We start from the raw sequence: 23384 nt of genomic DNA on the forward strand, positions 1-23384 counted from the left end.
AGCTCAGTGGTAGAGCACCTGCCATGTACACGTGAGGCACTGAGTTCGATCCTCAGCACCACATAAAAATAAATAAATATAAAAAAAAGAAATGAAATGAAAAATAAAATATTCTCAAATGATTAATCAGAGGTAGCTTTTTTTCTCCAGTGGAAGTGCCTCTAAATTTTTCATGTTAATAAAGGAGAATGGAATGGATGCTGAAACAGACACATCATTTAATGCTAAATTATGTTCTATTCAAGTTCATGTTACCTTTCCACAAGTGTGGCTGAGGTTACCATTAAAATCTGGCACAAAACATCATTGAACTATTCCTCTGGGTCAGTAGTGTAAGAGGACCTCAATACTTCCTGCTTAAGTGTCACAACACCAGATTAATGGTAGTGAACTAGAAAATGTTTTCCAGGCATAGATTTGCACTCCCAATCCTGAAATGCATAGGAACAATTCATCACCTACAGTATCAGACTTGAGAAGGCCTGAAGGGGACTGATTTCTATTAATTCTTGCCATTGACAACTTATATACTTAAGATAGCTTTTTTGTTGTTGTTGTTGTTGTTCTCTTGAGTTGAAGAATCAAAATGAAAATTTATAACTGCCACAGTATCATGTACCCTTTTTATACAGGAATATTTATAGCACCAACGTCCATCTCCAGAGCATATTCTGTACTTTCACTTCTATACTAAAACTCTAATCAACTGAGTCATAAATTCTATTGTAAACAAATCATGATTGTAAATTCTAACTTGACAGTGACATAATTTTTCCTTATTCCAACTCTCCCTGTAACTTTATTACTAGCACAAAACCTTATTTTGTGGGCAGAGGTGAGCTCCTGAGGATCCAAAGTAGTGGATGACACAGTCACAGACACGTGATACACACAGGTCAAACTACGAATCATTCTGTCTTGGTTATCAATGTCAAAATGGGCGTTGCCTTCTTTCCTAAAACTCATTCTCCCTAACTCAGACCTTTTCTGTACTTCCAGAGCTTTCTCCACAGGGCAAAAGCCTGGTTTTGGAGAAAAATACAGGACTCCTGTTCTGCATGGTCTTGGCAGGCCTCCTCTTTTTTCCTCTAACACAAAATGTGCCACCAAAGTGGCACACACCTGGAATCCAGCAACTTGGGAGGCTAAAGCAGGAAGATCGCAGGTTCAAAGCCAGCTTCAGCAACTTAGTGAGTCCCTAAACAACTTTATGAGAGCTGTCTCAAAATAAAAAAAATGGGGATGTAGTTCAGTGGTAAAGCACCTCCAGGTCTCCCAGTACTGGGGGGGGGTGGTGGGGTGGTGGTGGAGAGGGAGGGAGAGAGGGAGAAGTGTATTTTATAATTTAAGAAACCTGTAATATACTTTCCAATGGCTAGCTACTGATAAGATAATGAAGATTACAACAGCCTAAAGACACTAAGAAAGATTATAAACATTCTTGTGATCACCAGATTGCTGTCATCCTCACAGATCTTTCCATGACCACCCTTCACAAATATCCTTTAAAAGAAGAACCTGAGAAACATAAAAGTATCTCTCACTCTGAAGATGCCCCACATTTTCCCTTGAGTGTGTATTCCTTGCTTTACTCCAAAGTGCATCTCTCATTTGAGATAGCCTACTGTCTGTCTTGAATGTGTTTCTAGTTCCTTAAATAAATCTTTCTGTTTCTAACTAGCACGGGCTGAAATTCTTTTCCAACTAGTAAGTCAAGGACCCCACTTGTCCTGAATTTCCTCCTCTCCATGAACTCCTTGAACCCTCTAGTTCTTTGTCTTACTGCTGAGAGCAAACACCTGTCTGTGTTTCCTGCCTTTTTCCTTGTAGAAGACTCAAAAATTCCAACCTGACAATCAGAAGAATAGCCAAACCGTCCCGCAAGCATTTTTGGAGGTGTGGACATAGGGACTGGATTGTCCACTGTTGTCTGGCGGTGGACTTTCCCTGCAGAATGTGCCCAGTGACTGCGCGGGGTATTGCCTTGTAGGCACACAGATCCGTGCGAGTTTGCACGTGTGGCCAGAGTTCCCGGGCGGTCTCAGGTTAGCATCCCAGAGCTTGGGGACTGGGCAGAGCTTCAAGTCCGAGCTCCCAGTTTAGGAGGCGGACTGCACCAGACCTCTCTGGGCTACTGCGGGGTAGAAGCCACGTCTCCCCTCCTATGCGTCTGGGGGAAAGGGAAGACAGAAAGGAATTGTGAGTGTTGGGCGCCACCGTGGCTCCCCCCACTATTCCCAGTGCAATTTCAGCAGTACCAACCATTTGTGGTGAGCAGAGGACCAGTACAAGACTTGTAACCCACCCCCCAGTGCCGAACCAACTCCTCCCCTTCCTTCAGAGAGAAATCTCCCAGGTGCATCCGAAATCGCGGGGTGTGGGACAGAGCCCCAAGAACTGAGAGAAGAAAAGTGGAGACGGAGAAAAGGAGGGGAAGGGAGCGAGGAGCTGGCAGCAAAGGGAACAGCAGATTGCGTCCAGCCAATGGCAAAGGCTGGACGAGGTGGCACCAAATTCCCTTTGGCCAATGACTGGCCAGAGTTTACAGGAGTCTCATTAGCATTTCCCAGAGGCTGGGGCTGGGGCGGCGTGGTGTTGGCGTCGGCTGTATCCCCCGCTGTGTCTCCCGTGGCTGAGCTACACGACTTTCTGTCCCCTCCCCTCTCCCGCCCTTATTTCCACGCGGGGCTGTCTCGGCCAGGCAGCTCTGCTCACTTTGTCCCTTTTGGCAGCAGATCAAAGAGTTTTGAGGAAACGGTCGCCCTAGGCTAACTCTTCCCTTTAAATTTCGAGCCCAGAGAGATCCGCGCACAGCGGGTCGGGCCAGCACAGCCATCCACGTGCCACAGTAGAGAGGTGTTCTGAGCGCAGCTCCACCGACGCCCCGCACCAGCGGACCCCTGAGCCGAAGTCCATCCTCTGTCTCAACTGCGCCAGAATTGCTCCGCAGCCTCAGCCCTGGGAGGGCGATCCCAGCACCCGAGAGCCAGATGCCCGCCCACATGCTGCAGGAGGTAAGCGTCCCAGAAGTGGCCTCCGTCCCGCTGCGTAGCGGGCGCGAATGGGGCTTGTAGGCGACTGGTTAGTGGGGGAGACAATTAAGAGCTTCTGTGAGGAAAGGGCCGTCTTTTCTGCTGCCCTCGGTTGGGGGCGGGGTGTGTGTTGCATTCTGGAGGATTTATTCCCTGACTCTTGGTTCTTGAGCTTTAAAGTCAGGAAAACTCTGGTCCTGCTCAGACCCCCTGCATACATGGGGTTTCCTTTGCGTGTTGCTAGGGGTGCGAGCTGTTTACCCTCCTGTCTCCTTCTGCTCCTTCACCTTATGATTTAACTCCCAATTCATCTGCAATTTCTGGAAACCGTCCCCTATTCCATCTCTAGATACCTACCACCATCACATAGCCTAGGTACTGAGGCAGGGTCTGTGCCTCTACTGCACACCACCCCCCACCCCCAGCTGCATTAGAGAACAAGTGTCCTTTACTGCCCCAGCCTCTGCGTTCTCTTGACTCTCCACTTCTCTTTTCAGATCTCCAGCTCCTATGTGACCACCACCACCATCAGATCACCTCCAAATGAGGGTCTCCATGATGGAGAACAAAAATTGGAGAAGATGTCCCTTTACTCAGCAGAAGATATCCGCCCTGAAATGAAAGATGATATATATGATCACAGCTATCAGGATGCCGAGGGTCCCACACCCAAGCTTGAGTATGTCTGGAGAAACATCATCCTCATGGGCCTGCTGCACCTGGGAGCCCTGTATGGGGTCATACTGGTTCCCACCTGCAAGTTCTACACTTGGATCTGGGGTAAGCAGGTTCCTTTATTCCGAACCAGTACCCCAGGTTTCTCACTGATATTTAATAAGGTGGCGTCTTCCACAGAGCAGAGGCTCCTCTCCTCAGGTTTTGCCTGCCAAGTGTCTTTGGTTGCCTGAGAGACTGACTGGCCTGGGAATAGAGCCTAGTGAGATTGGGGTGCAGGAAGGTAGGTTCTACAGAGTCCCTTAACATGGGTGCTGAGGAGCAAGCACTGAGACCATGGGCAGGGGGCTTTGAAGTATAGATATGTGTGTGGCACAGAAGCAGCTGTCCCCCCAAAAACTTTTCTGTTTGAGTCAGTTGGCTCCCTGTCCCTGTCCTGCCTGCCTGGGTGACTGAGAACCTGGGGCTAGACCAGAGTTTCTGAACTGCACACCAAGCACAGTCAGGGTTGTAGGAAAGGAAAGCTGATGAGGAGAGATCATGCAAAAAGGAAGAACATAAAGGATTATCAATAAGATTCTGACCTGACCCCAGACCAGACCAGGCTGGTTTGTCATAGAGGGGAAATAATAAGGCCATGACCCAGGCTGCACAGATGTGTTGCTCTGTCACTCTAGGTAGGTCTGGATACAGCTTATGCCAGTCAGCAATATGTGCTTAGAATGAAATAATGTTGCAGAAATGCTTCCTGTTCCATTCCCCGCTCTGCCATTTCCTCCTGCTCTTCTCTCCTGAGGCTAGGAAGTGCCCAGGACCTAACAACTTCTAACACCAGCTGCTATTCCTGCTCCTCCCTATTCCTTAGGCAGCTGTAATGAGAGAGAGGTTGCCAGTTCTCCCCTGACCTGCCCATAGCTTAGCATTTTTGGAGATCCATGGCTGGAGGCTGATAGCCCCTGGACCCATGCATGTGCTTTGCAGACAGATTGACCTTTGCCCCTAAAGCCCGAGTAGGGAAGGGGGAGCAGGGAGGTCTAGAGACCCACTGGCCCAATTGCTGCTCTCCGAGAAGTAGGAAGCCAGGACACCCTCTCCAGGAGACAACCAGAAGTTTTCAGAACAAAGAGGCATGAGGAACTTTCTGACAACTTTCTTGAAGGGTAGTGGTGTAGAAGGGCTGATTGGCCATGTGTTAGCCTGTCCCCACCAGGCCTCTTAGGTCTTATAGGTGGCTATATCTGGTCTTGGTAGTTAAACTTTGTCTTGGAGAATTCTCTAGGTGCCATATGGAAATGAAACTGAGAAGATTCCCTTTCTCAGAATCACCTGATACTAAGTGGCAACAACACTACATTTATAGGATTGAAAAGGTCCTATTGAAGTAGGTCATTGTGTGTCATTGCATCATTTCTCCTCAATCAGCTATTTCAAGTGACTTCTGTGTCTGTAGACTCTGGAAGAGCACTTAGGGCAGGGTTGAGGAGATGTCTCTGGCAATGCTGAGGGCCAAAGTGCAAAGCTGTGAGATGTTGCTTAACCATCAATGTGGACACTAACAGTCCTCTGGGGAAGTCAGAGTGAATCTAACTGACTGAGCCTTCTTGAGAGTCTGACAAGTATGCATAGAACAGGCACCAGAGTGCCTGGATTCTGATCCAGTTACCCTTATGATGGGATGGCATATGCTTTAGGAGCCAATGAACCAGGGTCATATGCACCATGATGATACTTCCTGGCCTCTCAGCTGAGTGTTTCTGCTTTGTCTAAAGCCCTTTCTTTCCTTCTGGTGATTGCAGGGCCCTGGCTCACTGTGGTTTTTCTAGGTATGGGTGATGCATATCAGATCTCAGTTACCACATGGCCAGAGGCCATATCAGCTGGAGCCTCCAGTCCCTCTCAGAGAGAATGTGGCCAGTACTTTCCTTGGTATAGTCACTATCTCTTTGACTCTCCTGCGAACCCTGTGGGAGGAAAAGGATAGGGTACAGGAGGGAAGGGAGGGGAGAGAAAGGAGCTGTTTAGGAAACTCTTTATCTCTGGCTGTAGAACACAGGATAATTTGTTACCATATATACCATTTTCAACCCAACTAAATTCTGTGGCTCCTTAAAATCATCCTTTCCATCCGGGCTCCTAGGAATGAAACATTGTTAACAGTTTCTCCCAAGGTCTGAATCCCTGCCTCTTAGAGCTACTAAACAGGAAGACATAGGTACACCTGCCTACTTGCCCTTTAGAGATTGTATCTGGTGCCTGGTGAGCCTGTAGAACTAGAGGAAACAGAGGCAAGACAGTGCTCAATAAACAGGCACCCTTTAAACCATCTATTTCTTTACCTGCAATGTGTGGTGTTACTAACAACTACCTGTGATAAAGCTTGAGCCACTGCACACACGACTGTGTGCAGGACTGACTTACCCTGATAGTATTACACTGCCTGGTACAATACTTAAAAGTTTTTCACCAGCTGGTACATTGCTACCCCTAGTGTCCACTACATCCAGTTGAGCAGTGCCCAGATTGCTATGGCTATCTTCAGAAAATCCTTGTATATAGGGTTCTGAGCTCTGTAGGAATAATTTGATTATCTTCGAGAGGGTAAGCTGAATGTCAAACTGGACAAGACCTTGGATAATACCTCCACCTTTGACAATGACAGTGGCACAGTGGTGAGAGTTTTATTCCTATCTTGCCATCCTGCCTCCTTAGTTCATGAGAATCCTTGACTTGTCTCCATTCGTAGGTGGAGAGGCTAGGAAGTGGTGGTCACTTTTCAAGTAGTAAAAGGCACAGGCCTTGAATGCCAAGGCAGCCCTATGGTTCAGGTAAGGCGGATATTCACCCAAAGCCTAAAGAGCACATGAGTGGTATAGGAGAGTTACTTTGATATGTTTCCCTATGGAACTTTCCTGTTGGTGACTCCCCTATCATCTTGTCCTGGCAGCCTATGTGTACTATTTAATCAGTGGTCTGGGCATCACAGCAGGAGCTCATCGCCTGTGGAGCCACCGAACTTACAAAGCGCGGCTGCCCCTGCGGCTCTTCCTGATCATTGCCAACACCATGGCGTTCCAGGTGAGAAGTGGGTGCTGCTTGGCTTTTGTATCTCTACCTTGTTGATGACCTAGGGTGGAATGGAGGGTGTCAATGCCCTGAGAGAAGCCTCAGCAGGACCATCACTGACCTTTCCAGTTTCCAGGGGTCACCTAAAGTGTAAGCTCAAACATGGAATGCTTCAGAATACTTCAATAGGAAGGGAAGTAGGGGGAAAATAGTCAAAGCTCTGGAGGTACAGGATTGTTTTTGATACCAGTGTGTTCAGCTATTGTGGTCCTTTATCATAAGGGGCCACATCACATAGCCACACACTGAACCTGGTTTCCTGGGCAGACACTGGGAGTGGGGGATACTCTTGGTTTAGGGAGACTATCTTCAGACACCACCTTTTTTTTTTTTTTTTTTTTTTTTTTTTGAGGATGATGTTATCTAAGAGACTCAGGAACTTTGTTGTCGTGGATAATAAGATCACATTTCTATAGCATTGTGTGCTGGGGGCTATGCTATGCACTTCACATAGATGAACTCATTAAGTCCTGATACATCTTAGGAGATAGGTGCTATTATTTAGCTCCCTTTTACAGATGAGGAATTTGAGTCACTTAGAGGGTGGATGGGCCAACCTTGTCACCCAAGGGCAGTATGTACCTCATGACCATGACCACATTTCTATGGTAGCTAAGTCAGCTATTGAGGATAGGTTGTGGCCCAAATTTATATCAGAAATAGAATGAAGGGAATTGGGGTAGAGGACTCTTACAGCTGGTACATTATAGCAATGGGCACAGGATAACTCGTGGTATTAGGCTTAAGAGGAGAAGAAAAAACAAATTAGTCCTGTTTTTCTTGGCAATATCTGAGGTATGGAACCACATTTGGATAATCATCTCTGGTCCTAGAAATTTACACCTTCAAGGTTCCTGATGTTGTCTCTGTGGGCCAAAGAGAAAGAAGAAATACATTGGAACATTTTTTGAAGGAATGGAAAAAGCCCCAGACAAGCCCAGAAGTCCTTTGGAGATGCAGTCATGGTCATGAGTTACATGCTGCCCTTGAAGCTGTCACTTACAAACACATCAAGATAGAACTTCTTGTAGTTTTCCCCATAAGCCAGCACCCCAGGGCCTGAAGCCACCTGCCTCATTCCCTTGCTACAAGAATTGCCCTGTTTTCTCCTAGTGAAATTATTTGAGCATGGTGATTTACCTGTATTCTCCCCATCCTGTAACCTGCAGGAAGCGGCAGTTCTATTCCTGGGTCTATACTGTAAGTTGCTTTTCCATCTGATCTTCAGGGCAAGTGTGCAGAAGAGGGCAGGCCCCTCTATGCCTCCTCTGGAGCCAGACTGTGTGAGGTCATGCCAAAAGCCATGGACCCTTTACATACATTTAAGAATGGCATTTTTCCCATGAGGGCGTCCCTCCTCAGGCCTGCGTTCCTCTTCTCTGTCCCTCCAGAACGATGTTTATGAATGGGCCCGAGATCACCGCGCCCATCACAAGTTCTCAGAAACACATGCTGACCCTCACAACTCTCGCCGTGGCTTCTTCTTCTCTCACGTGGGTTGGCTGCTGGTGCGCAAACACCCAGCTGTCAAAGAGAAGGGGGCGACCCTGGACCTATCTGACCTAAAAGCTGAGAAGCTGGTGATGTTCCAGAGGAGGTGAGTAAAGGGAAGATGGGACTAGGGATGTGGTCCTGGGCACCTGAATCTTAAGGACTCCACCTTTTACCTTAGGTCTTAGAAAATAAAAGCTGAGGATGAACTGGGTTTGTAAATTCAAACTCATTTAAAATCCAGTATTTAACATGCCACAGGTCCTCAGTCAGTTTACGGCTCTGTTCCTTTCTCTCTGAGCTATCTTAATGAAACTTGTTAAAATGCAGCAAATGCTCACTGACCTGGGATAGTTATGGACACAAAAAATAATGTAGTTAAGTTCTTTCCTTCAAGGAGTTTGTGTCCTCTTGGGGTTGAAGGGCTAAGCCAACTACCCAAATAACCACAATACAGGGTAGAATATTGTCTGTACTATGAAAGGTGTAAAGGGAGGGAGATTGCTCAGTGGGGGCAGAGGAAAGTGGTTATGAGAGATCTTCACAAGTATGAGTGATCAGTGATAATGTAAACAGAAAGAACAGAATGAGGCAGAGAAGCCTCAAGCATGTTCCATGAAGGATGTCCTTCTTCTTGAAGTGGGGCAGGTAAAAGGACTACAGAGACTCATGCAGTTCCTGTACAATTCTAGTGTGGATTTAGGATTTTATTCAGTGGGCAACAGGGAACCTCTAATCATCTCCTTTGCAGCCATGTGGCACATTCAAGGGCATGCTTCAGAGAAGCTGCTCTCAGGACAGGTGAAAGTTACCATTGAGCCAGAGAGACAAGAGGCAGGGACACAGGTTAGACAGTAGCAAGGATCCATGCTAGGGAAGCAGTGGCAGCAATGGAAAGGAGTTGGAGGCAAGGAATGACAGTGACATACAAGTGAAAGACGTGACTGCTGAAGGGAGGTAGGCAATCCATTCCCTTAAAATGCCAATCACCTGGCTTTCACAGGAGTGAAGAGTATGGAACAGGGCCTCTGAAAGGACAGAGACCTGCAGGTGACCAAGGATATTCAGTGAGCCTTCTGAGGGACAAGTAGAGCAAAGAATTTCGGGGAACAGGGAGTAGCTAGAATGGAAGCATGACACTGTGACAAAAGGAAGGCTCCTGAAGTCAGATGGACAGCAGCCCAGGCTGCAGAACTGGCTGATGAATTTGAGATTTGATGCTCATCTGTTTAACCAACATGGCCTTATGGTCTCCTGAAAAAGAACAATGGACTTCAAGTCAGGATACAGGTGTTTCCATATTTGTTCCACTGGTTACCAGTGGGGCCTTCTTAGGAAAGTCATTAAACACATTGTTGCCTCCTCTAGAGACTGGGATAACATGCATTGAAAAGTTCTTCCACCCAATTCCCTCGTGCTCTTTTCTGACACTCTGTATTCACAGAGTAGGAAGAAAAACAGCCCAGTCCAGTGAGTGGACAATCCACTTAGGCATGACAGCCCTCCACTGACTCACTGTGGGATCTCTCAATGTAGGTACTACAAGTCCGCTGTTCTGTTGATGTGCTTCATCCTGCCCACACTGGTGCCCTGGTTTTGTTGGGGTGAAACTTTTGCACACAGCTTGTACGTCGCCTCTTTACTGCGATATACCATAGTGCTTAATGCCACCTGGCTGGTGAACAGTGCTGCCCACCTCTATGGATACCGCCCCTATGACAAGAATATCAACTCCCGGGAGAATATCCTGGTTTCCCTGGGAGCTGTGGGTAAGTCATAAGACAATAGCATGACCACATCTAGTGGTTTCCTGATCAGGATATTTGGCTAGGAGCTGGAAGAACCCAAATGACCTATTTTTATGACCACTTTGTAGCTCTGTCTTTTTTTTTTTTTCTTCAGTATAGTTCTAGGGGCAAGACACTGTGAAATCCCTTTGGGAGTGTGGCAACAACTCTTATGTAAAATGGAAAGAGTGAAAAATAAGGCTGCTTTTGATTTTAAGTTGTAAAACAATCTCTAAATCCTACCTACATTGAGCCCCGTTGACTTTTTTCTTCTAGTCATCTTTTACAGGTTTGTAGTCTTGAGGCAGAGAATGCATAAAGAGAAAATTAGAGACATCTGCATGACTTAGAAGCCCAGTGTCTTATATTTAAAGATGCTGTATAAAATGTAGACTACTATGGTATTTTCTAGTATAAAATCCTTTCTCAACAGTATTAGTTTCTTATTCTCCAATAGAAACGCCTTATCACAATTATAATTCAATTCAAAGATTTTATGCCACAGAATATTTTTCTCTCTCCACTGTACTTGAATGTGCCCTACCTTTCAAGTGTGGGCCATACCTTATTATTTGTTGATGCCAACATGAGGGGAATCAGTGCATCTCTTGGTGGCCCGTGCTCCCACATGCCACCCTCGCTCCTTATGTCCTTTATTTTTCTGTCTTCTGTTCTTACAGTGTGCTAGGAACTCCCTTTTCCCATAGTGCTGGGGGAATCCTCCAGGAAAGCAGAGAGTTTGACAGTTCCACCATCAGACTCTACCTTTTCCTGTCCTTCATTCCAAGTGCATATAGACTTTGACCAAGGCCTCAAGTTAGTTTTCCTGGTGCAGACACCATATTTGAAATAAATGACCTATGCGTACAAATCATAGAAATGTAAGAACCTAGATTGAGATGTGTCCCATAATTATAAATGAAACTCCAAACCTGCTCTTTTGGCCTCTTCACCTTACCCTTTGCTCTCTTCCAGCTCTGTTTCCTGCCATTCTAATCTCTTTGCTTCTGGAATTGCTTTCCCCATGGCCACATGTTCATCTTTTCTCTGATAAAGGTGACTTTCCCCTAGAGTCTTCGGCTATCTCTTACTGTCCCTGTTGTGTCCCATTGACTCTCCTCTCCCTTCTCTATCTGTATGTCTATCCTCTTTTAAATCTGATACCTTTGGGCTTGTTGAGGTCTTGCTCTGAACCCATATGTGGAAGTTAGCAATCCTCTATCAACACCCTGAGTCTTGGTGTTCCCTGTGCCCCACTCTGCACTCCTGCTTCCCAGTTCACTGGGTGGTCAACGTGTGTACAGAGATAGTGCATAATTTGAGATGCCTTGGATGTAGTAATTGACTTGGTAGAATTTCCTTCACTTGCTAGTTGTTCGTATCATTGCTATTCTATCTATTTTTTATACTAACTAATAAATAAAGGACCTCTCTTTTTTCCAACTCTGATAAGGGTCAGTGTTATTAGTATTGGAATTGACTTAGACAAAAAAGAGTCCCTCCAGAATTGTTTTTTTACCCAATAGCGAAATGGTCCTGAATCCAGGATTTCTTTCTTTCTTTCTTTTTTTCTTTCTTTGTTTTTTTCTTTTCTTTTTTTTTTTCTAGCAAGGATTTCTCAGAATCTCAGCTTACAGGAAATCTCTAAGTATTTTCAGAGTGGTTCTGTTTTTTCACCCCAGGGTCAAAACTCAGGATTAGGATCCAGATCAGCCTACTGTGAACCAGCCATGGTTGTGGAAATTCTGGCCTCTGGTTGAGCCTCCTTTTCTTTTTGTAGTGATAGGATGGCTGTGGCATTTCCAAACATCCAAAATATGATTTCTAAGTAAGGGTGTGGTTGATGTGGGAAATGGCTGTTGCCACCCATTCTATTGGAATTTCTCATCCTTGAACGGGCACCAGTACAGTGGGGAAAGGTGCTTACTCACCTTGTTAGCAGCACTGCTACAATTTCTTCCTCTGGACTCTCCCCTCCTCACCTCAACACTTGTACAGAGGCAAAGTGCCTGTGGGGTTGTAGGCCAGTATTTAGTGGAACTATGGTATTTTCTAGTATAAAATCCTTTCTCAACAGTATTAGTTTCTTATTCTCCAATAGAAACTCCTTATCACAAAGGCTCCCAGATAAACATGGGTGATCAGATCCTCTTGGTTCATTGCTTATGATGACTCTGAGGGCATCTATTTGTTTTAAGTAGAAGACACAGGGTTCATTTATTCACTCAGCAACAGCAGCTTTCTCTGAGGTTTTTAGGGCCCTGCTGGGTAAGAGGTTGCCAAGATGAGGAAAACGGAATTCCACCGAGATTCATAACTTCTTTCCTTGGTTTGTTCCAGGCGAGGGTTTCCACAACTACCACCACACCTTCCCCTATGACTACTCTGCCAGTGAGTACCGCTGGCACATCAACTTTACCACGTTCTTCATTGATTGCATGGCTGTCCTCGGCCTGGCTTACGACCGGAAGAAAGTATCCAAGGCCACTGTCTTGGCCAGGATTAAAAGAACTGGAGATGGAAGCTCTAAGAGCGGCTGAGTTTGAGGTTGTCCAGGGTCCTGTTCCAAAATCCAGTAGAGGTTTAATGTTCTGTTAATTAACTACTGAGTAATGCTACTGGATGCTAAAGATGATGACCTTAACACATTCCGGTTCAGTAAATGACAAGTACTGAAGGGCAACAACTCCCCTCTTTGATGCTAAAACAATATTCATTTCTTCTCTGTCTTTATTTCCATTGTCCTTTTCTTTGCTTGGTTCCTATCATCTTCCTTTCTCTTCTCCCTATTGCCTCCCAGGCAAGCATCTGGTCAGCCGCAGGTCGGTGTCCAATGTAAAAGCCTAGCAATCTTCCAAGAGCTTAAAAGCAAAGGATTTACTTCAGATACTCTCATGCTTGATCTCTCCTGAACTTTAAGGCAGGTGGCTCCACTTAGCTATGCAACAAAATCTTCTCAAAAGTGCTCATTAACTGTCATTATACGCTTTGCTAGATGGAAGATGAAAATAACTATTTATCACAGAGCTTGCAAAGTAGGTCATTCATCAGGGGAGAGTGAGCATGCTGGATATGATTTCTAAGTAAGGGTGTGGTTGAGGTGGGAAAGTTCTTTTCGTAGTCAGACCCAGCTGCCTACCTAGCAGAGACCTGGAGCCTCTCCACCCAGTATGCATCCTTTCTCTCCTGACTGATTAGAGGATGGCCATGCAGGTTGGCAATGTTAGATTACAGCAGCACATCTTAATGTCTCAATATAGTTTAGACTGAGGATAAATGGGAAGCATATAGTTCTTAGGAAAAGTGATCTCTTCTGGGGAAAAAAAAAAAAATTCCCCCTGTATTAAGGAGATTTGTTATTTTATAGATGAATGAGTTGTCGACTGTGTCCGGAAGTGATGGATACAGCAAGAGCTCATTGAGTTGTGAGGATTCCATGAGCTGCTTGTCCAACTTCTTTCATCTTTCTGCTGTGCTATCTTCAGGATTTTGGTCACTGCCCTTGTAGTAATAGGATGGCTGTGGCATTTCCAAACATCCAACAATGGAAAGATTTTTAGCAGGTGAACTTGGGTCAGAGTTAAACGTGTATAGACATAATTTGTATTGCAGCATGAAAATATTCACTGGGAGTATTTCCCTCTGAAAAAGAAATGCTGAAAAAGCTTGAAGGAGAAGAGGAGCCCATTGGTTTACCCATTCCTCCCACTGCTGGGCAGGAGATGGACAGTTGGAGGGGCAGGGTCTATAGGCAGCTCCTGAGAGATCACTTTCCGAAGGAAGAGCTCTGACAGCACATTGCCCAAGGGTTCAAAAGTCACTGAGTAATTTGTTGGGTGTTCTAGTAAACTGAGTTAGATAGTGGGTCCATTTATTCATTACAGTTTCTCCTTACATAGAATAAAACATAGGCTTCCTCCCCTAGTGTTGTACCTTTTCATGCATCCTTGCTTTGTGACCATCAGATTGCATATAGGACTGCCTGGGTGGGTCAGGAATTTCTTAACTCTTTCTAGTTTTCTGGCTCTACTCCATCTGTCATCTTTCCTCTGCTGGTTCACTCTGTTCTCCAATGTTTTCTTCTTGTTTGAAGAGTCAGCCTCCTATGTCTGTTCAGGGAAGTGAGAACTTGCTATCTAGGCAGCTCCCTGTCCTGTGGACACAAATCTCATGAGCACAGAACTATTGTTTCTCTTTAGCAAGGAGAGCTGACTGTCTCTTTGCTGGTCTCCAGATCCTCTCCAACTTCACCCCTCTGTGCCTGTGCCACACTGATAACTTCAGAAAGTGTAGTGAATGCTCTAGAAATATTCCTGGCTCAGACAGCTTCAGTCTCCTGTGAAGCCAAATGCCCACCATACCAGTGAGCCAATCTCAGAGCAAAGCAGGGTTAGAAGTTAGTCTCCTCTCTCTGGGTTGGAACAGAGAGCATGCTCAGTGCCTCCTGCATATTCAGTAAGACTGCTTGCTCCCAGGGGACACTCAATCCTTGTAGAAGGAGGAGGACGCATAGTCTTCACTGGGAAGCACAAGAAACAAGGGCAAGTCCCAAGTGCCTCGTTTTGAAAGGGGGCCCCAACCTGGAGCCAGAGTCTGCTGTAAACCTTTGGCTGAAATGTGGGATATGAGATGCCATGAACTTTGCTGAAAATATTTGTGTCTGTTCAGCAAACTAATCAACATCCCCTACCACACAACCTAGGGCAGAAAGTAAGATAGAAGAAGTCTAGAAAAACACAGAACACCACTATTTGAAGACCATGGACCTGTCCTGCCCTGAACCTCAGTCCTTAAAGCAGAAGCCTGACTCTGCTCTACCAGGATCAGCAATGTGCAATCCCAAATGCTCTGTCCACTGAGATCTAGCCATGGGAGGAAGCAGGGCCTTCCAGCCTGCAGTAAGGCAACCTGTCCTTAAGCTGTTCATTTTAGTAGAAAATCACCTCATGAAGAGCTGCCTACTCTGTGCCTATCACCGGAAATGTCTGTTGAATGGTTTTAATTCTACAGGTCATCAAATGTCTGCTTGATAATATATAAACAATAAACTCAACCTTTCTCTTTTCTTCTCATCCTGTTCCATGGTTCTGATCTATGCCATGTCCCTACACACATGGGTATGGTGACCTCAGGGTGAGGTCCCCAGTAACTCTGTAGATGTGTTGGTAGGGGCACGCTGGTTCAGTAAGAACACTCTTCAAGATTCTAAAGCTCAATTCAAATGACACATTAATGAGAAACTCTCATCAAGAGTTAATTACTCAATCCTTGCCTTATGGGTGTGCTGACAACAGATTCGGGTGCCTTACTTCTTTTCTAATCCTGTGGTTATGCTCCTCCTGGTTCCCTCTGAGCAGTCCTTTACCCTTGAAAGCCTGCAGCAGTGCCCTAAATCAATAGAAGCCTGGCTGGAGTGTTATCAAGTGCCCAAATTTGAAGGAGAGTAGAAGCAATTTGAATGTATTTGATATTTGAAACATGGAATGGTGGTACTAGACTTATAGTGGAAAGTATGCTTGGTTTGCTAATATCTTCAGTGTACTGTATGTAGCTCAAAGGGTAAGTCTAAAAGGTAAACAAAGCAAGGTGACCCTGTTACACTAGTGGGCAAAGTCTGGGCCTTCTAACCCGATGCCATCAACTTGCTATGTGACCCTCGCTTTTATAACAAACCCACTCCCCAGACAATGTCATTAATCCATTCAGAGCCCTCTTGAGTTAATCACGTCTCTTTAAAGTCCCACCTCTCAATTTGTTGCTTTGGGGATTAACGTTCCAACACATGAACTTTGAGGAGGAACACTGAAATTGTTGCACTGGACAAATCACTCAGTTATAATGTGCCTTGCTTTATTTTCTGTTAAAATGTGGTATGATAATAATACTGACCTACCTCAAAGGACAGTTTTGAAGTATGACTAAAGCTTATTATTAAGCATTTTGGGATCTTCAGAGGAATTCTCAAGCCCCACAGACTTTTCTAGTAGCAGTATCCACCACAAACTTGACATGCACATATGTCTGGATGTCATTATTAGCCTACATGGTTCTCAAGAGATTAAATGCAGCCATTGGAGATGGATGTGTCTCTTATGCAGGGTACCTTTTCCTTGCCTGAGTGGGTTTTTTTTTTTTTTCTCTTCCCATTTTAATGTGAGATAGTAGTTATTGGTTATCTAAGAGTAATTTTGGAATATCAAGTCTGAAGCTAGTTGTACTTTGATCTGAGATTATGTTTGTTAATAATAAAAGTGAAGTGATTCTGATTGCACTGTGTCTTAGAGTGTTTTGGCTGTGATATAATCTCCTGGGACCTGTCTCTATGGTCCACCATCCCATGTGTGTCCTGAACCTTTAAGAGTTAAAAATAAATATAAAAATAGTTACAATGGTTGAGTCATACCCCAGTTACCTGCCCTGCCCTTCCAAAGGGTAACTTTAGGTTAAACTCTGGGAAGCAGGAAAGGAGGTGTCTGCTCCTATTAAATCAAACACATATCTGCAGTTGCAAATTGCCTGGAGGCATGCCAGGACCACATGTGTCGCGTGGTCACAGGGAACCAAGATAGATGCTGGAAGAGGCTGACAGCAGCCGCAGAAGCGGGTTATGTGGTAACCAGGCTGGGCAGCCCAGCTCCTGGAAAGTCTTGGCCTCCAGGCAATAAATGGCTTCCTGACCACTGATATACAACAGCAGGAAGAAAGAAATAATCCAGGGGAAACTGGATTCCTGGAGTAGAGAGGGCTTCACCATCACATGATGGAAAAGGTGTTTGGTTTGGTTTACTCTCAGCTTCTATTGCTTTGGTAATCCTCTTGTGGCAAAAAGAGGGCAGAACTTGTACCATCTGTACAAGCTCCATATTCCAGCTGGAACCTCCTCTACCAAAAACTCGGCTTCTATGAGCTCTGAGAACTAGTTCTGTTAGTTCACCTCACTTTCTGATCTAAGGTTGCCCTTGTCTTGAACAAGAAGCACGACTCTCTTAGAGTCATTGTAACTCAGGACTCTAATTCTGAGTATCCAAAATCAAAGATAGCATACATCGAGGCTTTGCCAGACCTTACTTAGACTGAGGGTGACATTTTCTTCATCAGTGAGTATCTGGCTTTCTACCTTGAGTCCCACTCCCTTTCTACTTTGTTTAAAATGCTGAAGTCAGAATAATTTTTCGGTTGTCCCATAACTGCACCTGCCCTGCCGCGTCTCTGCTGTTGTCATGGACTGGCATCCCAGGGAAACAACATGTCCTCACTGTGCTCCTGCTGCCTTCTCAGTTCCTCCTCTTCCACACCTGGCTGTCCTCCCTCTGATTAAACACACCTCTGTGCCTCCTCCATATTTTCTATATCTATTTGTTCCTCGGACTGTTTTCTTCCTTGTCTGCAAAAGTTATCCAAAGAAAGAGGAAAACAGAGAGATTTTAGAACTGGAAAACAGTTAAGGGAATGAGTGACAGCTTTCTTCGGAGGGTGAGATGGAGAGCAAGAGCTCCCTGGGGGCAAAGCAGTGAACTCTGCTCCTCCATATTTTATGAGAAGGGATAAAGAGATTAAGGACCAGTCTAGGCATCAAGATTTAATTATTGGCAAAAAAAAAAAAAAAAAAAAAGATTTAAAATAATGGAGAAACTAAAATAATGAAAATTTTTATACCAGTGGCCACCATTTTCTCCCTCCTCCCTAAAAGAACCACAATATTCCCCAAAATATCTGTCAGAGCAATGAAAGAAGCAGTGCCTAAATTAAACAGAAAGATGTAAAACTACCTTTGTTTCCTGACGATATAACTAGAATATGAAAATTTCTACAAAATAAACAATTTAGGCAAGGTTTCAAGATATAATAGCAATAGGGGCTGAGGCTGTGGCTCAGTGGTAGAGCACTTGCCTAGTATGTGTGAGACACTGGGTTCGATTCTCAGCACCACATATAAATAAATGAAAAAAATAAAGGTCCCTGCATCTAAAAAAAATTAAAAAAAAAAAAAAAAATATATATATATATATATATATATATATATATATATATAAAATAGCAATATACAAAAATCAATTGTATTCTGTCTAAACTAGCAATGAATAGACTAAAAATGAAATTGAGAAAATGCTTCCGTTTATAGTAGCATCAAAAATAAAGATATGTCCAGTATGATGATACACTTCAAACTACAAAATGCTGTTGAAAGATTTTAAAGGAGAAAGTACTTGAAAGATATTCAAAGGAAGTATATGTTCATGGATTAGAAGACTGATATTGTTACCATGGCAATATCTTGAAATTTATGTATCATTTCAAGGCAATTTTTATCAAATTTCAACTTTTTTCAACCAAAGTACTGAGAATTGAAACCAAGGGCCCTTAACTACTGAGCCACATTCTCAGTCCTTTTTATTTTTTATCTTGAGACAGTGTCTCATTAAATTGCTTAAGGTCTTGCTGAGTTGCTGAGGCTGACCTCCAACTTCTGATTCTTCTTCCTCAGCCTATTGAGTCACTAGGATTATAAGAATATACCACTGTGCCTAGCTCTGATTTTTTTTTGGGGGGGGGGGAGGTACTGGGGATTGAATTCAGGGGCACTCAACCACTGAGCCACATCCCCAGCCTTATTCTGTACTTTATTTAGAGACAGGGTCTCACTGGGTTGCTTAGTGCCTCACCATTGCTGAGGCTGACCTCCAACTGTGATCCTCCTTCCTCAGCCTCCAGAGCTGCTAGGATTACAGGCATGCAACATTTTGCCCTGCTCTAATTCCTTTTTGAAGAGAATTTGACAAGCTGATCCTAAAGTTTATAGGGAAATTTATAAGACCCAGAATAGCCAAAACAAACTGGCAAGACAAGCTCAAAGTTGGAGGACTAATACTTCCTGATTTCAAAAGTACTTCTGAGGGTCAATAATCAAAGTGAGACACTACTGGCATAAGAACACACATAAATTAATGAGATGGAATTAATAGTGTAGATGTATACCCCAACATCTAGGGTAAATTTGATTTTTGATGAGAGTGTCTAGACAATTCAACAAGGAAAAAATAACATTTTTCAACAAATGCTGCTGGGACAACTGGATATCCACATGCAAAGGAATGCTGGCCCACTAACTCAATATTAACTCCAAATGAATCACCTAATGCTATAAAACTCTGAGGAGAAACAAAGATGTAAATCTCCAACACCTTGGATTAGACAGTGGTTTCTTAGATATGAAAGAAAAAAAATAAAGAAAAAAAAGATAATTTGAAGTTTATCAAAACTGAGAACTGTCCTTTGAAAAAAATGTTATCAAGAAATCGAAAAGGTTTGGGGCTGGAGCTATAGCTCAGTGGTAGAGCACTTGCTAGCACATATGAGGCACTAGGTTCAATCCTTAGCACCACATAAAAATAAGTAAATAAAATAGAAGTATTGTGTCCATTTACAACTAAAATATTTTTATAAAGGAAATTGAAAAAGTAACCCACAGACTGCAAATTGGTGCGGACAATTTGGAAAGCAGTATGGAGATTCCTGGGAAAGCTGGGAATGGAACCACCATTTGACCCAGCTATTACCCTTCTCGGACTATTCCCTGAAGACCTTAAAAGAGCATACTATAGGGATACTGCTACATCGATGTTCATAGCAGCACAATTCACAATTGCTAGACTGTGTAACCAACCTAGATGCCCTTCAATAGATGAATGGATTAAAAAAAAATGTGGCATTTATACACAATGGAGTATTTCTCTGCACTAAAAAATGACAAAATCATGGAATTTGCAGGGAAATGTATGGCACTAGAGCAGATTATGCTAAGTGAAGCTAGCCAATCCCTAAAAAACAAATGCCAAATGTCATCTTTGATATAAGGAGAGCAACTAAGAACAGAATAGGGAGGAAGAGCATGAGAAGAAGATCACCATTAAACAGGGTCGAGAGGGGGGAGGGAAAGAGAGAGAGAAGGGAAATTGCATGGTAAAGGAAGGAGACCCTCATTGTTATACAAAATTACATGTAAGAGGAAGTGAGGGGAAAGGGAAAAAAAACAAGAGAGAGAAATGAATTACAGTAGATGGGGTAGAGAGAGAAGATGGGAGGAGGGGGGAGGGGAGGGGAGGGGGGATAGTAGAGGATAGGAAGGGCAGCAGAATACAACAGACACTAGTATGGCAGTATGTAAAAAAGTGGATGTGGAACCGATGTGAATCTGCAATATGTATACGGGGTAAAAATGGAAGTTCATAATCTGCTTGAATCAAATGTATGAAATATGATATGTCAAGAGCTTTGTAATGTTTTGAACAACTAATAATAAAAAAAAGATATAAAAAAAGAAAAAGTAACCCACAAAATGGGAGAAAACATTTGCAAATCATATATTTGATAGGGGACTCAAACTCAAAACATAAAGTGAATGCTTACAACTCAAAAACCATACAAAAAAGACAATCTAATTTGAAAATAAAGAAGTTTTGTAATGGTACATAATAATCGAACATAATAGTGGGTTTCACTGTGGCATAATCATACATACATATAACAACTGAATCAATAAAACCCAAATATACTAAAAAAATAACTGACTGAAGTATTTCATTAAAGGAAGTACTCCGTCTTCCCTTATTTATACAGTTGTATGGTTCTCAGTCTCAAATGTCAAGGAGACAAAAGGTAAATTCTATAAACTGGAGTCTAAGATGATAAATTTGTTCTCCCAAATTACACTAGCTGGAAGAATCCAGGTACTATGTGCTATATTAGTGAAAAATGTTTTGGCCACTGCACAAAACAAATCCAACTTTCCTCAGAGTCAAAATCCAAGATCTCTGTCCACCAGACTAGAGGACAGGCACTACTGATAATAGCAATATCCACATTTCTACAGACAAGCACCACACTGCAGGCTAAACAGCACATCACCTCACTCTATCAGAAGCAGGTGCTGTTGTTGCATGAATTCAACTAAAGAGGTAGCTGGATCAGATCTGGAGAGAACCTGTGAGAGAGCGGACAGTGGCACTGTGGTCTGGCTCCAGAACTGAGGTCTCACCTCTTGGCTCTCCTGAGGACCAAAAAGACAGCCCTGCTTTTATACCCAAGTGCCGGCCAGTGATACCCAGTTATACTCAGAGGCAAAGCCTGGTGGTAGCCCTCCTCCCTGACTGCCAATGGCAGGGAGCTGAATTCAAGTACAAACTACACAAGCTTCCTGTGTTCTGCAAGAACCCAGCTCTCTCCACCTCCTGACCCACCTTAACACTGAGCCACATTTGAGTTTTTAAGCCCTCTCCTCTACCACAGAATCAGACCTGACGTTTCCTCTCTTCTTTTCATTCATACTCCACCCCCTTGTAAAGTTCTGTACTCCTCCAAAGGCATCTTACTTTATTGGAAATGTCTCCCTTCATTTAAAACAGTCAGCACTCAATCCAATAATGGAAAGATCTCATGTCTTCTTTTAAGTTGTGTCTCTACTACATACTGGGGGGAATGTTAATGGGAGTGGAGTCCTACTCTGTGAGCTACAGCTACAGGCAAAGGGCTGATTCATGAACACTGACTTTGAGGCAAATGCCACAGGCTCCAAGAAGCTGAGATTCTACTCTGGGATTGCCAGTGGCAGAACCCTCTTATTTTGACAACCCAGTCTGTCCCTCAATGACTGTTTTGCCCAGCCTGCTATACCCTGTTCTGAGAGGGCTCACAAAAGAACAGTGTGTGCTGTGCTGACTTATGGTGGTCCAGGGCCCAGGCAAGGACCTTCTCAGAGGGACCAAAAGGGTCCTTTATGTCTAGGCCCAAGTCCAGTGGGAGCGGTGAATAGCCAAGGCCAGGCCAGGCTTTGAAAAACCTTGTAAACAACTAGATGAAAAAAATTAAAAATTGAACATGAAAGGGAACCAACGGTCCAAAGTTACAGGTAAACTTTCACTCCTTTCTTGAGAGAATTTTGGTCAGTAGAAAAACACTACTGTTCATTACAGATATGTAGAGTGATATCTTTAGATATACATTATATCTATATACATTATATCGATATACATTATATCTAGGTAATTTGAAGTAGACTTTACACAACATAAAGTAACCATTTTTAAAAAAATCATGTGGGGGGCTGGAGTTGTGGTTCAGTGGTAGAGTACTTGCCTGGCATGTGTGAGGCCCTGGGTTCCGTCCTCACCACATACAAATAAATAAATAAAATGAAAGATCCATTTATAACTAAAAAATATTTTTTTAAAAAAATCATGTGGCATTTAATACATTTGCAATATTGCATAACCACCACTTCTGGTCCCTAAACATTTTTTTTTATCACCCCAAAGAAAATCCCAAACCCTTTCAACAGGAACTCCTCATTTCCCCCCCACCCCCACTCCACCTTCCATCCTTGGCAACAACCAATGTGCTTTCTCTCTATGGGTTTACTTATTCTGGATTTTCACAGAAATGAATTATGTGAGCTTCTGTGTCTGGTTTCTCTCCCAGGATAATTATTTGCATGTTCATCCGCCCTGTAGCATAAATTGGTACTCCATTCCTTTTTATTAATAGTCCATTTAATGGATTATTAATATTCTATTTAATGCGTATTAGAGCTGTATATTGCTTTATCTATTGTTATGAACTTTGGGGCACTGTGACTAGCGCTTTTATGAACATTTATGAACAAATATTTGAGAACTCCTTTGCATTCATTTGGGTACCTAGCTTTGGAGTGTCTGAGTCACATGCAATTGAATGTGTAACTTTTTGTGGGCTCACCAGTGTTTTCCACAGTAGCTGCACCATTTACATTCCCACCACCAACGTATGCGCGTCTCCCTTTATCCTTCATGCACACATTCGTCCCGTCCTCCTCCCTTCCTCAGGAAAGGCAGTCCCCACAGGTCTCCCTGGCCCCGTATGTGAGGGTGGGAGAAGCCGCGCCCGCCGTAGCAAGACCAGTGTCAGGCCGAAGCCTCCGGTCGTGCCTTTTCCACCAACAGGGCAGAGTGCGCAGGGGCGGGGAGGACAAGCTGCCACCTCGCTGAACCACCGCGGCCATCCGTGTGATTCCACAGAACTGCCGTCCTTGTGACTCCAACGCCCCCGTCCTCACTAAACTCCTTAACAGCCCCGCTGAGGTCGGAACGCGGCTGCTCTGTGCGCAGACCGCCAGCCAGGCTCTGCCTGCAACGCTGAGCGCTGAACTCTCAGGGGCAGCTCCCGCAGCCCAAACCGCGGCCTCACGCCCGGAGCCAGAGCCTGGCGGGGCGGGGCGGGGCGGGGCGGGGCGGGGCGGGGCTCC

General features: G+C 44.1%; 1 protein-coding gene across 1 annotated transcript; it reads left to right on the plus strand.

Moving 5' to 3' along the window:
- The first annotated feature begins 2611 nt into the window (after nt 1-2611).
- On the plus strand, nt 2612-15180 carry LOC114088670 (acyl-CoA desaturase 1-like). The gene is made up of 6 exons (XM_027930403.2): nt 2612-3014; nt 3530-3812; nt 6652-6782; nt 8222-8427; nt 9858-10090; nt 12449-15180. The coding sequence occupies exons 1-6, from the start codon at nt 2991-2993 to the stop codon at nt 12646-12648; spliced, it is 1077 nt and encodes a 358-aa protein (XP_027786204.1). The 5' UTR covers nt 2612-2990; the 3' UTR covers nt 12649-15180.
- Nucleotides 15181-23384: the final 8204 nt, after the last annotated feature.

The sequence above is a fragment of the Marmota flaviventris genome, chromosome 4, assembly GCF_047511675.1.
Source record: "Marmota flaviventris isolate mMarFla1 chromosome 4, mMarFla1.hap1, whole genome shotgun sequence".
NCBI classification, from domain to species: domain Eukaryota; kingdom Metazoa; phylum Chordata; class Mammalia; order Rodentia; family Sciuridae; genus Marmota; species Marmota flaviventris.